Genomic DNA, 13,705 nt, shown 5'->3' with positions numbered 1-13,705 from the left:
ACACATGCGCATCGTATTCCATCATGTATTAGACCCTTTGTCTTGCAGTACATCTCGGTAACTGTTGTCCTCTCATTGCTTTGGGGAGTGCGCGTTTTCCTTTCCCTGTGGGAAGTTTGCACGGTTACTGTAATTCTTGTTTTTACTCCAGTTAGAATTTATTCCAGATTTTGAAAACTTGGTGCAGAAGAAGTGTCTGCATTCCACTTGCGTCGTTTGACTCTGGAACTGAGATTTCTGTACCACATGATCTGATTTTTTCCTCTTGTGGTTGCTTTGTCCTATAGCCTTTCAAGTCACGTTACTTTTAAGCTTAACAAGAACAAACGTTTTTTTTATTCCTTATTTCCTTAGCAAACATTAAATCTTGAAAGAAACTTCATAAGCGGCTGGGGCAGCTAATCTCTTCTGTTACATTATTCTTGCAGTTGGCTCCTGTATTACCAAGGGGAAACCACTGACAATCACTGTGTGCTGGAAGAAGGCCTCTACATTGACCTCAGTTCCTGTGGCTGCCCAACTGCTACAATCAAATCCCTCAAGCCTATTCAATATGTAAGGACTTTATAGCAAAAAAAAAAGTAACCTTTTGGAACTCTTTTCCTAGTCAGATGTCTGAAGCAAGTGCTTGTGCTAAACAAACTCTCACTCAGGGAATAGAGTGAAGTTTGGTTTCTTGGCTTACTTTTTTGGGGGCTGGGAAGAAGCCAGGCTGCATGTATGCATGTACGTGGTCACTTGTAGGGACATACTTCTGGGTGTTCTAGGCTCAGAGTTGCTCTCTTTTGTCCAAGTTGCATTGGTTGGCATTTTCCTGACTGCTCTTGTGGTCAGTTGACTCTGGCTGGATGCCAGGTGCCCACCAAAGCCGTTCTATCACTACCCCTTCTCAGCTGGACAGGAGAGAGAAAAATACAGCTCATGGGCTGAGATAGGGACAGGGAGAGATCACTCACTGGTTACCATCATGGGCAAACCAGACTTGACTTGATGAGAAATTCATTTATTACGAATCGGATCAGAGCAGAGTAATGAGAAATAAAATGGAATCTTAAAAACACCTTCCTCCCACCCCTCCCTTCTTCCCAGGCTTAACTTTGCTCCCGGTTTTCTCTACCTTCTCTTAACATCATTGACACAATGGGACGGGGAATAGAGCTTGTAGTCAATTCATCACAACAACAAAACCAAACACTAAAAGCCATGGGCTTTGAGAGCTGGTCTCTCTAGGTTACATAGATACGGTGACTTCAGTCGAGCTATAGCTTCCCACCTGCTGAGAGCCTGGTTTTCAGATTAAAGATCTCCTTTTCACGTTAGGCTGTTGGACTCTGTTAAATCAGAGGGAAGTTTTGACATGAAGTGGTGTGTCTCACTCTAATCCCCCAGCCTGTCACCTCACAGGGAAGTTACTATGCATTTTGGCATAGTAAGAAGCTACTGGCAGCCCTTGATTTCCCAAAGGCCAAGCCCTGGGAGAAGTGTGTTTGGCAGGCCAGGTGTGGGAAGCTTACACACATCTTCCTGTACTTTGTAAATGCCTTGCACCTCATAGTTCAGTTCTCTTCAAATAGCCCTTGTATTTTACAAAACCAAGGTACTCAACAGCATAAAATGCTATTGAATCACACCTGTCTCACAAATAGTAATGCCCTCATCAGCTCCTAACACATTGTGTGTGCTGATAGCCCGGGATAGCACTCAGAGGCCTTGTGTAGTACAGACGTGATGTTAAGCACGCAGCCCTAAGTTTCGTCAGTGGTCAGAAACAGCCATAGTTAATTCTGTGCATTGTCCACAGTGCACTGTTCTTGGAACAGAGCCCTTCTTATTACAAGATATTTTTGTTAGCTCATTCAAGAGAACAGCAGACGTATTCCCAAGTGGAATTGTTGTACAGCTTTATTGAATTCAGTGGTGACATCGGGTTCATTATTGAGTTTTAAATACCAGCCCAAGCTCAGACCCAAGGTGTGTATCTCAATAGCTTATGTGTGAGAGGAAGAATGTTTAACCCTGACACGAAGCCCTGAATGTGCATTGTCTCCTGCTTTCCTTTAAGTGAGATGTATTTACTGTGACTGTTGGAAGGACTCTAACGCTGGGGGGGAGCCATGTATTGCTTCAGTGTGTGAGGTTTCTGCTTCCCAGATGCTGGCTACAAGTAGAGGCCCGTGTGTGGCACTGGCAGAGGGGAAACAAAATATGCTTTTAGCAGTACAAAGGACTCATAAGGCTTGCTCGTTACCAGCCTTTGAAGACAGTCCAAGTCTGTTGATTGGTGTAGGTGTGGTCCAGCTGTATCTTTAAGAAGTAGATTGTTTCAGCCAGCCCTTTGGGATGGGAGAACAAATCTGTTGGAGGAAATAGGGACAGGGAATCTGGGTATTCCCTTCCTAATTTGCCAGATTGTAGCGATAACTAAGGATGTGTTATACTGATACTGCACAGCTGAGTGAAGTCCCAACTCTGGGCCTCTTCAGGGTATATGCAAGAATACAGATGATTTGTGTGGGACTGACTCCAGAGTAGCTGTGAAACGGAGCAGTCATCACAGGCCACTGACACGTGTGGGATGTGCAGCTTGGCCACGCCGAGTGCTGCATCTTACTCTGAATCAAGATGTCCTTTCTGTTCCAGGAACTAAAAGGAACATCCAGCTTTCTTTTTTTTTTGCTATTGCATGCAGCAGTACCTTCAGTGTAACTTTCTGAGTTTTCACTTCAAATCTGTTGCAGTTTTGAGGGGCTTTTGGGATGTTTTCAGCTGCCACAGGATTTCCGGGCTCTGCATTTTGGAATGAGAATTTGGTACATACTTGCACACCCATGCCATGGAGTACTACTTCTTTTGGCAGAGTTTGGCAGGTTTGTAAGGAGAGTGGGAAAGGTGTTCCCTTATTCCTAGGAACCTCTTTCCTATCTTGGCTTATTCTCTGAGGTGTATAATACTTCAGCTAAATCTCTAGTAGGCCTTACCTGTATTTTTGCCCCTCCTGGTCCAGTTCGCTCAGAAATGGACTATTTTCTCCTTCTGGGAGTGTTCAGGAAAAGCTGTAGGTTAATCAGAGGATACAAAGAAGAAACAAAGCATATTTGTAACTTGATAATGCGAAAATCATGTCCTTTGTTTTTGGTGTTCTGGGAGGGAAAATAGTGTTGTAATATCCATGTATTAATCGAGATTGCATATTGAATAGCATTGTGTTACAAGGCACCTTCCCTTGTGAAAAGGGGAATGCTTCTGAGAAAACAGTCTTATTCATATACAATTTTGTGTGGAAAATATGCAAAAAAGTGTCTTACAGGAATGTCTGTCCTTACATGAACAGGTAGTGACACGCTTTGGAAGCCCACTTAACATTAGGTGGCTACACACGTATTTAGTAGTGGTAGGAGGAACACTGGAACAAACATAAGCTGCTTCTTACTGTTAATAACAATTCTGCAGGCAGGCAAAAGCAAAGCACAGGTTAAGGGTTGCTGCATTTTCTGCAGAGGTGCAGGTTTCCTTGCCTGCATCAGCAAGGACTTAACATCTGTGTGGCCATGGATTCGTGGAAGGGAAAGTGTGGGCCGCTCACCTGGTGGCAAGAGAACAGGTAAAGGCAGCTGTGCCACTCAGAGGGCCAGGGTTGCTTATGGGGGCTGTTGTCCAGTGTTTGTTGCTTGAAGAGGTTAATCTTTTGGGATAGAAACCCTTACAGGATGTTCTTTCAAAGGGGAGTTCAGCTCTAGTGCTGCCTTTTTTCAGTGATGTTGTTTTGCCAAACTCCCTGTAATGCTTGGTGTGACTTATGTGGACGAGAGCATCCAGGGCTGTTGCAGTGAGCAATTACTTTTCCTTCTATAATGTTGTCTAACTTTAGGCCTGAAGTTAAGTCTTACAGTTTCTAAAAACAAAAATGAGATCTGGGTTGTAGGTTGCACAACACCTTTGGCTTTAAGTCCTTTTTGTTTGTTTTCTTTATCTTTTCTTTATCTTCTTTTGAGGCAGTCCTTATTTTTGCTGTGATAGTTTGTGTATTTCTGCACTGATTATCTTTTCTTAGTTAAATACAGGTGTTGACTAATCTCCCCAGCATTCCTGTGAGGCAAGTAATGAAATCAGATACAAAATTGAATCCGTGTTTCCCAGGGCCAGTCAATGAGTCATTCTGTGGAGCTGGGACTGGACTGTGGGTGTTCCTGTCATCCAGCGCCGTGTTCCTCTTCCTCAGCCGGGCATCCTTCCCACACTGAAGGGAGTAGCCAGGCGAGTGCAGCTTCAGTAAAGGCAGTTCTAAATGATGAGTTAGCCAAGACTAAAGGTTTTTCCAGGGATGGTGTAACACAGCTGTGGAGGCTCCTCCAATTAAGGCTCTGGCAAATGCTGTTTGCAGAGCATCAGGGATGCGAAGTGTGACTAGCCGGACTGGGGAAGTAATAATACCCCTGTACTGGGCACTGGTGAGGCTGCATCTTGAATCCTGTGTTCAGTTCTGGGCCCCTCGCTGCAAGAGAGACATTGAGGTGCTGGAGTGGGTCTAGAAAAGGGCAACAAAGCTAGTGAAGGGTCTGGAGCACAAGTGTGATGGGGAACGGCTGAGGGACCTGGGGGGGGGTCAGTCTGGAGAAGAGAAGGCTTAGTGGGGACCTTATAATTTTCTACAACTGCCTGACAGGAGGATGGAGCCAGGAGGGGGCTGGGCTCTGCTCTCAAGGGACAAGAGATAGGACAAGAAATGGCCTCAAGCTGTGCCAGGGGAGATTTAGACTGGTTATTGGGAAAAATTCTTCATCGAGGGTGCTCAAGCTTTGGAACAGGCTGCCCAGGGCAGTGTGGAGTCACCATCCCTGGGAGTGTTCAAAACCCGTGTCTATGAGGCCCTCAGTGGCACGGTTCAGTGGTGGTCTTGGCTGTACTGGGGTAAGGGTTGGACTTAATGATCTTTAAAGATCTTTTCCAACCTAGTTGATTCTATGATAACCCTTGCAATGGTTGGGTTACAGTCATGCCATCGTGTGGCCCCATGGATTTCTTTCTTTGGCTTTATTAGTCTTTCCCTTCAAAGTCTGCAGAATCTAAGCTTGCAAAAAAAGGTATGAGGAGCAATATGTTTTGAGGTGAGTCCTTCTCAAAAGAGCTTGTTCAGTAATAATTTGCACAAACTTCATAATGAGAAATGACCCTGATGTTATCCATAGCTAAAACTTTACTTGTTTTTATTAGAAGCCTGTGTGCAAATTCACCCATGCACTTGGTTCTCAACTCTGGCACCTCTGGGTGAGCTGCTTTGTGTCTGTTTGCTATTGCTTTACCATGGGTCAAGCACTTAAGCCTTGTACTGCAAACAAAAGGCATTTGAAGGACGCTCCTCTTGCACTGATCTTTGTTTAATATCAAACACTTGAGGCTTGCATTGCATCTATTTCTGAACTGGCAAAACATGAAATTCTGTTCTGACTTGTGAAACATCAGTGGTGCCTGGCTTCTCTGTTTAAAAAAGGGAGAAGTCATTGGGGGGGGGGAGTTTGAGCTGAGTTGAGCTGTGCAAGAGATTTTTAATACATTGATTTCCTTGGCTTGCTTTTCAGCCTCTGAAATCACATGGTGGGGAGGAAAAGAATCAAGCTGTGCCACTTTCATTGCATGGCATGCTGCATGAGCCATAGACTACCACACCTGCTAAGTAAAGAGTATCGCTGTGTTTAACAGTTTACAAGGCTGCTTATGTCTTGAAGCGCTATGTAAATACAGCCTTCCTTAATCACTGGCCTCTTGAATGTAGTAAATCTTTTCAAGCTTCTCCCTGGACACTGGCATTCAAAACCAGGGCAAGCAAAACCTATTGAAACTTAATTGGTGCTGGTTTAAGCAAGAGAGTTCCTCAATGCACAAAGATTAGGTAAAGTAGTTCTTCAGTGCCCTGTCGTTGTTGCAATTGGCAAGCTTTCCCCAAAGGATGGCATTTCTAGTGTTTTCCTTGAAATAACTACAAAAGGAAGCAAAGGTAATCCTGACCCAGACATGGGAATGACTTGCCAGTCGTGGGTAAATGTTGACGTCTTCAGCTCACCTTCCAAAACTGGGGACTGGGGTCCACCTAAAGCAGCTGTTGTATTCTCTGCCTAGTTGCACTGTTCCTCCTTGGCCTGTCAGGATAGGAGGAAGGGTGGGAGCAAGATCCTCTGTAGTAAATGTAACTGCATAGCCTCAGAACCTTGGGGTTTGCTGTTCGTGGTTTCCATGGAGCTATGAAAACAGAATCGGAGAAGAAAGCCAGGCCAAGCCTCTGCTGCCAGCTGTTGGTGTAAAACGGTATATATAAAGTGAGTAATCAGCTCGTTGCTCTATGTTTGGTTATGGAAATACAAGAACTTCAGCACTTGAGGCAGCAGCATGTTTTATTTGTTCTGTGCTTCACATCCATGCCAAGGTCAGTGGAGTCCTGAGGTCCCACTGGAAAGGTGGTCTGTGTCCTGGTGATGGGTTGTGTGTGTGTGTCATAGGTGCAATGTCTGCTGTGTACTAACAGGCTGGGAGCCTTAGCAACCAGATGGGGCTTGCTCAGATCTAGTAAGTTCAAACAGCCTCCAGCACAGAAGAGCTAAAGTCACTTTAACTGACTCCAGCAATTTGCTGTTCTGATTCTTGGTGTACAAATGGATGTGCTGGATCAGATGACTTGTTCATCTTCTGTGGCATCCCTTGTCTCTTAACATATTGAGTATTGCAACAGCAATATGAGTTTTAGGTTTTGGGAACAACTTGTAGCAATAAGGGTGTCAAATAGTGTTTCCCATGGTTGCTAATGCACTTGTGAAAATTGGACCTGTTCTGGACATGGCTTCTGGTCTCCACTCAAGTGAAAATCAATGCCAAGGGAGCAGGCATTTGCAGACTTGTTTGTGGATGATACTGTCTTCCTAAGCAAAGCAGCCTGCACTAGGTCTTGTAAGTGAGACCTTTAGACTCATTTCAGAGCAAACCTTTAGAGTCACCTCATCCAGCAGAAGGTAGGTGGGAAGAACTGACATACAAACACAAACACATTATGGGTTTCAGTCTCCTTCTGTATTGTGCCATTAGTTTTTTAGGAGCGCAGTGGGCTTTCTGGGTGGATGATCCCAGGCCCTGCTTTTAAATGTGTCAGCAAACTCCCTGTCCATGCAGTGTTGCATGGCTTGCATTGTCCCTGCACCGGTTGGCAGAGGAAAGCAGTTTCTCTGAGGCAGGATTTGAACAACCGCGTGCATACCAAGTGCACTGAGTGGGTGCCAGTAAATTGGTAAGTCCTGAGTCACCCCTGAGCTCTTCAGGGACACTGCCCTACAACACATGTGCCTCTTCAAGCATGAAAGTGAAGTTCTCTTCATTATGCAGTGCGTGTGTCAGCTTTAATTCAGGATTTTGTTTCATTTGTCCCACCTGAGGCCATGGCTTCACTAAAGAAGAAACCCAGATCTTTTTTATTTGCTTTCATAGGCAGTCTCTCAACTGTGGAGAAGGACATTGAGTGAAAAACTTTTCAGTTCTGCATGAGCTTGAAGGGGTTAAAGATTACACTGCTTCTTCAAGGTTGTCAGGAGAAAAATGGGAATGTCTCTAAAAAGACATGGAGAACTTCTTAGTTCTGATGTTTTTAACCTTTTTCAATCTGTAGATCCCTAAGACTTTTCAGTGAACCACTGCTAATTGAAGTCCACAGACAATAGACTTGTGATTTGCCTTACTACTTCAGATGCAATCCACAGATCGCCCTGAAGACTACTGCTGTAACCTGTCCCACCAGTAAGAAAACGGAGTTAGGAGAAGGAACCAAGGCCCTCATAATACAAACCAGATCAAAAAGAGATTTTTCAGATGCAAACAGAGGCCTCTCTGCATCTTGGAAGTGACTCCCTGTGTCTGGCCTGTGTCAGTGGGGCACCTTGCTGACAAAGACAACCGTAAATCCGGTGTTTCAGCTCCGTGTGCTTTGTTAGTGGACGTGCATTTCCCTTTTCCTTATGTTACTGCTGAGGGAGCGCGATCCAACCCCGAAGCACGTGGAAGTTAAGCTGAAATGGGCACATGTGCACGCATCACACACTTAACAACTGAAGTTAGACTATTCCTAGTTAAACTTTGCTTTTCTTCTTTCTTCCCTCCCAGGTTTTTGCTGAGCCCTCCATCAGTCTGTTTGCTCTGGAGTGCTGCAAGGGCAGAGAGCTGCACTTCAGTGAACCAGTCAATTCTGTTTTGAATGAGGACCTTCATTTTTACACTCAGTCTGTGTGGGTGAGAAGTGGATTGTAAGTATGGAAGAAACATTTTCGTCAGTTTTGCACTATGGCTGATAATAACTGAACATGCATTTTCTCCTGATTACTGCCTTTTTTTCATAGGGTGTGTTTTACATTCTAACTTCTATTTTGTGACAATGTCAAATCCTAAAATGTGGTTGAATGTTAGACCTACTTTTTGTATCAGGACTCAAAAACCAACAAAAACTGGACAGAGGGTATATTTCCCTCTGGAAGAATCATCCTTTTATCCCTATATGGCCTTTTATCCCTATATGGTAAGGAACAATGGAGCCTGTTCTTCAAGTCAGGAACCAGAAGTAAGTTTTGATTGCTGACTTACAAAGACAGGTGGAGTAAACTCAGAGTGCCATTATTAACTGGCTGTAAAACACCAGCTATAAACTGCAGTGATTTAACTTGAAGCACTGCAGTGATTTAACTTGAAGCACTGCAGTGGTTCAGTGCAGCTGGCCATGCTCATCGGCTGCCTGAGAGCTTGTGAGAGAAGCTCAGGGTGGATGTGACAGCTGGAACAGTAGTTTGCTCTGTTATTAGCCTAACCCCCTCCATGAGTGTCAAGACACACCCAGGACCTTCTGTGAAAACCATTTTATATCTGCAGAAGTGACCTTCTAACCTCTTCCACGTTTCTCCCTTTCACCTTTTGGAGAAGCTCCCAAGTACTCTGTCTGGGCCAGGTTTTCAGCCTCCACACCCTCAGCAGCAACAAATAACTTGCAGAATCTCATCCTGTCACTGGTGTTCTTCCTATGTGACACATTTCCTGTTTATTTAACCTTTTCCCCACCTTTCCTACATAGACAAGGCTGTAATTTTCTTGAGAGATCTTGTGGGATGACACTAAACCATGCAGAATTTGAACTACTTGGGCATATAATTAGTATAGACTGTTCATGGCTTAGGTGTATCTCTGCGATTCTTATGGTGAGTTTTTCAAATGCACCTAGTCTGTTACCACTTAGAAGTCAAAATCCTTCTAGGAATACCTGTGGTAACACTGCTGAGCTCTCCTCTGAGCCCTTGCTGGAAATACAGGGAGTTGAGGGATCATCTGCTGCTGCTGTTGTCTTGAGGTGCCCCAGGTGACAGTAGCAAGCAGCTGCTGTCTGAGGCTGAGGGCAGCATACACACATCACCCTTGGTCTGTGCTTTGTTGGAGAAGGAAGGGCTTTCTCCTGGAAGAATACCTGACTTATTTCTGGTGGGAGCATGTAAATGCTCATGCCTTTGTTGGAGGTCTGACAGCCTGAAGTGTGTCCTCTTGGGGAATGTCTCTTCATGAGCTTTCTCTGCTCTCTGCCCTCTCCCGTTGCCCATGAAGTTGGCTGTAAAGGAAGGGTGATGGCTTTGGTACCACACAGGAGAAAAGAACTGAGAGCTCAACAGTTCAGCCCTTTGTCCATCTTTCTCTTTGGTCCTGAGTATCCAAGCCAGGTTAGGTGCTTCCCTGGCCCTGGGAAAGGTCAGGGGCAGAACGGCTGGGCTTTTGAAGCTCTCTCTGTAGGCAACATAGCTCCCCAGCCTGTCCCCGTCCCTCATTGCAGCTAGGTAGCCTCAAGGCTGAGGGTGACAGATGATTGTGGGAGGTCTGTGGGATGTCTCTATGGGGTTTGTTTGCCTTATCTGTGATGAAGTGTTCAGGAAGGTGGATTTAGAGGGGGTTTGACTCCTTGCTCCAGAGCCCACTGTCAGCTTTAGACAAATGACAAAGGTTTAAGTAAATATACTGGCATCTTGCTGTCAGGCCTAGGTTTGAGGATCCTTCTTGACCTCCTCAGTGAGGAACAGCCCAAGCCTGGACTGTGACTTTGCAAAGGGGGCTGGGGGCTGATGTACTCCAAGGTGTGGGCAAGATGGCACAGGGGAGGCTGCTGATCAACATCAGAGCCGAGATGAGCTTTGTGTGTGTCACTGAATGCCTAAAGCCCAACCTGGCTTCACGTGGTTATTACTGTAACAGTTTCTGTACTGTTTTCTACGTATGTCAGCTTTGAAACTGCATTTCAGATGAGGAGCTCCAAGATGCTCCAAGAACATGAACAGTGAATTCTCATTGACTTGACAATTGGCAAGAAAGAAAGTCAGGAATGCATTAGAAGGAGCACACAGTGGTGGTCAGGCTGCTCTGAATACTCGGTAGGCAGGGGGTATGGGGCTTAATTTGAAGAGACAGTGATACAGGCTCTTTATGAGGCAGTTCACAGTTGGCAGGTTCAGCCTCCCTGGAGTCCTGAGCAGGGCTGGCTGGCAGTTTCTCCACATTAGCAATGGGAAAAGGTAAATTACAGGTGCTGTGAGCACTGTGGATGCTTAGAGTGCAGCCATCCCTCGTGTGCTTGGCAGCTGACCTGTAAAACAGGTAATGTGGGGAAAGCAGTGTTTTCCTTATGTTTGGATGAGTTAATGAGGCAGGCATTTAGGATTTACTGCCTGCACAACAGTGTCCTATTGATACAAACAAAACCAATCTGTGATCCAGAGGCTGCCTTTGTAAGCAGCTACACAGTACTAACTGAGCAGATGCCTGGATAACAAGAGAGCTGTATTTGCTTGTGCTTTAACTCTGTGTTAAAGGGTTCAGCTATGTCCATGGCTCAGATGTATTCACTACAGGAAAGTCTGTTGGAGCATTGTGTGGGTTTTGGAGTATTTTATGTGAGTTTTCAGACAACAGCTATAGAAATGGCTATAAAAAGCTTTATTTATAACAAAAGAAAACATCACACAAGACCCTCTCATAACTGAGACGCACCACCAGGCAAAGATGGAAGTAGTGCATTGTGGTATGTGGCTTTCTGGATTCCAAATGCATCCCAGTGAAACCTCCATTAGTTGTATCTAGGTTAATGCAGAGGTTGTTTTATTTGTGGGGAAAAATTGGGGGGAGTGGAGTTTGCAAGTTTCAGACAGACAGAAACCAGGTCTTAATTTAGACTGAAAATGGTTAAATCACTGAAATGGATGGCGTTTGGCAACAGAGGTTTGATAGGAGCGCTGCTGCGGGGAGGTTTGCTGGCTTTCATGAACCCAAGCTGCAGTTCAGTTCTGCTGTGGCTAACGTGTAGTCTTCAATGTTCTGTTCCTGTGTCCAGGTGGATTGCATACGAGGGATGTAATTTCTTAGGAAAGCAGATTCTGCTGGAGCCCAGTGAGATTTCAAACTGGAATGAACACAGTGGCTGGAAAGTGATTGGCTCCCTCCGTCCTGTGAAGCAGGTACTGTAGGACTATACGAGAACAGTTCTGGTTTTGGGAGGGGGTTAGCGCACAAGTGTCAGTGCTACAACTAAGTATAATGGGGTGCATTGTACTCCGTAAATCAGGTCAAATGATGACAGCCCAAAGCACCTACTGGAAGATAAGTGAAGCAGAAAATTCCTCTAGTGGCAGTTAGAGATCTATATTAGGCTCCAAAAGGGAAATAATTCCTGGTTCCTTTGGAGCCAAGCTTTGTTTTTCCTGAATAGCTCATTAGCATGTTCTGTAGCTGCTCCATTTTTGTTTTTGCCATATAATGAGAACCAATTTTGCATTGGCTTGATTCATAATGAACATAAATGGAAGCAATTTTATTGTGCTGTAGCCTGGATTTCCTTACGCTTTCCCGCCAGGATTTCCCTCTCTGCCTCACCCCAGGCAGTGCCAGTTTCAGTCTCATTCAGAGATTTGGGTCTCAAAACCACCCAGTGCTCAGGAGCTTTGGGAAAGATGGGTGGAGAAGCAAGACTTGAGGTAAAAGCCCCTCACTGAAGGAAGAGCAGGTACAATTCTGCCCCTTGGCTTAGCCAAGATGTCTCAGGATGCATCCAGACCAGCCAAAGCAAGTGTTGGTGTGCGTCCCGCACGCAGCTGTGGGAGGACAGTGTCCAGGTGGGTAGGAAAAGGACAGGGAAGCACGGCAGGGAATGTGAGCAGTCGCTCCACTGGGGAAGTTTGTTTCTGCTCTGTTTCTCACAGGCAACTTGTCTCCGCTTAGTGACAAATTCTGCTTTATTTTTAAACACAAGATTCAACTGGGAAACATTGCAGTGAAGAGAAATAGCAGTCATGAGCACTAGTTATGCGTTATTCATTACCTCCCGCCCTCCCTGCAAGGAGTTTTTAGTCCAAGAAGCTGATGGCTCCCTGGAATTCTTTGGAAGCGATAACTTAGAGAAGGATGTCATTTTGGCAAATACCAATGAAAAAAAAACGTACTGATCTTAAAACCAGAATCCTTTCTTCAGCCAGCAGTCTGAAGAGCTTTTGTATTTGATAGCATCCTTTTTTACACTGCAACAGTTACCCAGCCTGCTTCAGCCACTTTGCTGGGTTTCTGTGATCATTGCTTTGACTTGGTTTTGGTTTGAGTTTGTGCAGTCAGCTACCAGTGCCTGGCGCTTCTGTGGGTGTGTGGTGTTTTGAGACTGGGGGGATACTGCAAACCTGCACTGCTTTATTCTCCCTTCCATCTCCATTTCATATTACAAAACTGGCCAAGTCAAGAGGTAGTGCAAGAAAAAGCAGAACATCTGAAACTCATCCAAAATGAGACAAGTTTTGCTCAGTGACTTTGTAATACGTTGCCTTCCTTATGCAGAATGTACTATAGTAGTACACATCAGTTTATGGGTGCTTGGTGGAAGAGAGGCTTTATTGTCTGTACCTTAAGGTTTGTTTGAATATGGAAAAAAAGTAAGGGAAAAACTATGCTTAAGCTGGGGTTCCAGCAGAGCTGTCCTTTATAACTCGCTGTTCTTTGTGCCAAAATCAGTGAGTAACGGAGCAGAAGCTTGAACCCTACAAAATGTCATTATTTGAGTAAAACAAGTAGACAGGGATGCCAGCGCAGCACCGTTTTCTGTGCGTGTTCAAAAGCACTGGTGTAACCCTCTGCTGTATATTGCAGTTAGCAGGGGTGGAAGTTGTTGGATATGTGAATCAGTTTTGTGGCCTGAGAACAGAAAGCTTGTGGAGTACAGCCCATTTACTGGCCTTGGAATGAGTGAAATGTGCTGAACTAGATATTTACATGCTGCAGGAATTAGTTCTGTAGACATACCTTGTTTTAAAACAGCTTATCTGCTATTGCTGCTTACAGCTGTCTGTCTGCCTGCATGTGAAGAGCATTGACTGCTGCTTTACCATGCTCATTTGTTTCCAACAAGAAAAATACTTCCTGGAACTGGAAATTACAAACTTTAGAACTGGTGTAAGATTGAGGGGAACCAATCTCACATCAACATCCTTAATCCCTGTGTTACAACTATCTACCTACACACTTGTGAGGTGGGCTGATGCCAACCTCATGAAGTTTAACCAAGCCAAGTGCAAGGTGCTACAGCTGGGTTGAAGCAATCCCAGGCACAGCTACAGGTTGGGCAGAGAAGAGATTCAGAGCAGCCCTGCGGAGAAGGACTTGGGAGTGTTGGTTG

The 13,705-nt window shown here is 45.0% G+C and overlaps 1 protein-coding gene across 1 annotated transcript in view; it reads left to right on the top strand.

Annotated features, from left to right (window-relative positions):
• The window catches only part of CRYBG3 (crystallin beta-gamma domain containing 3), an 88,644-nt gene that overhangs the window by 71,770 nt on the left and 3,169 nt on the right, over nt 1-13,705 (top strand). The window contains exons 17-19 of the mRNA XM_057415954.1: nt 429-555; nt 8,137-8,276; nt 11,384-11,507. Coding sequence (XP_057271937.1) covers nt 429-555; nt 8,137-8,276; nt 11,384-11,507 — 391 coding nt within the window. The remainder of the gene's footprint in view (nt 1-428; nt 556-8,136; nt 8,277-11,383; nt 11,508-13,705) is intronic.

This window comes from Pezoporus wallicus, unplaced genomic scaffold (assembly GCF_028554395.1).
Source record: "Pezoporus wallicus isolate ANWC-B61680 ecotype Strahan unplaced genomic scaffold, APGP_CSIRO_Pwel_v1 contig_6814, whole genome shotgun sequence".
Classification (NCBI taxonomy): domain Eukaryota; kingdom Metazoa; phylum Chordata; class Aves; order Psittaciformes; family Psittacidae; genus Pezoporus; species Pezoporus wallicus.
This window is presented reverse-complemented; position numbering and strand designations above follow the sequence as displayed.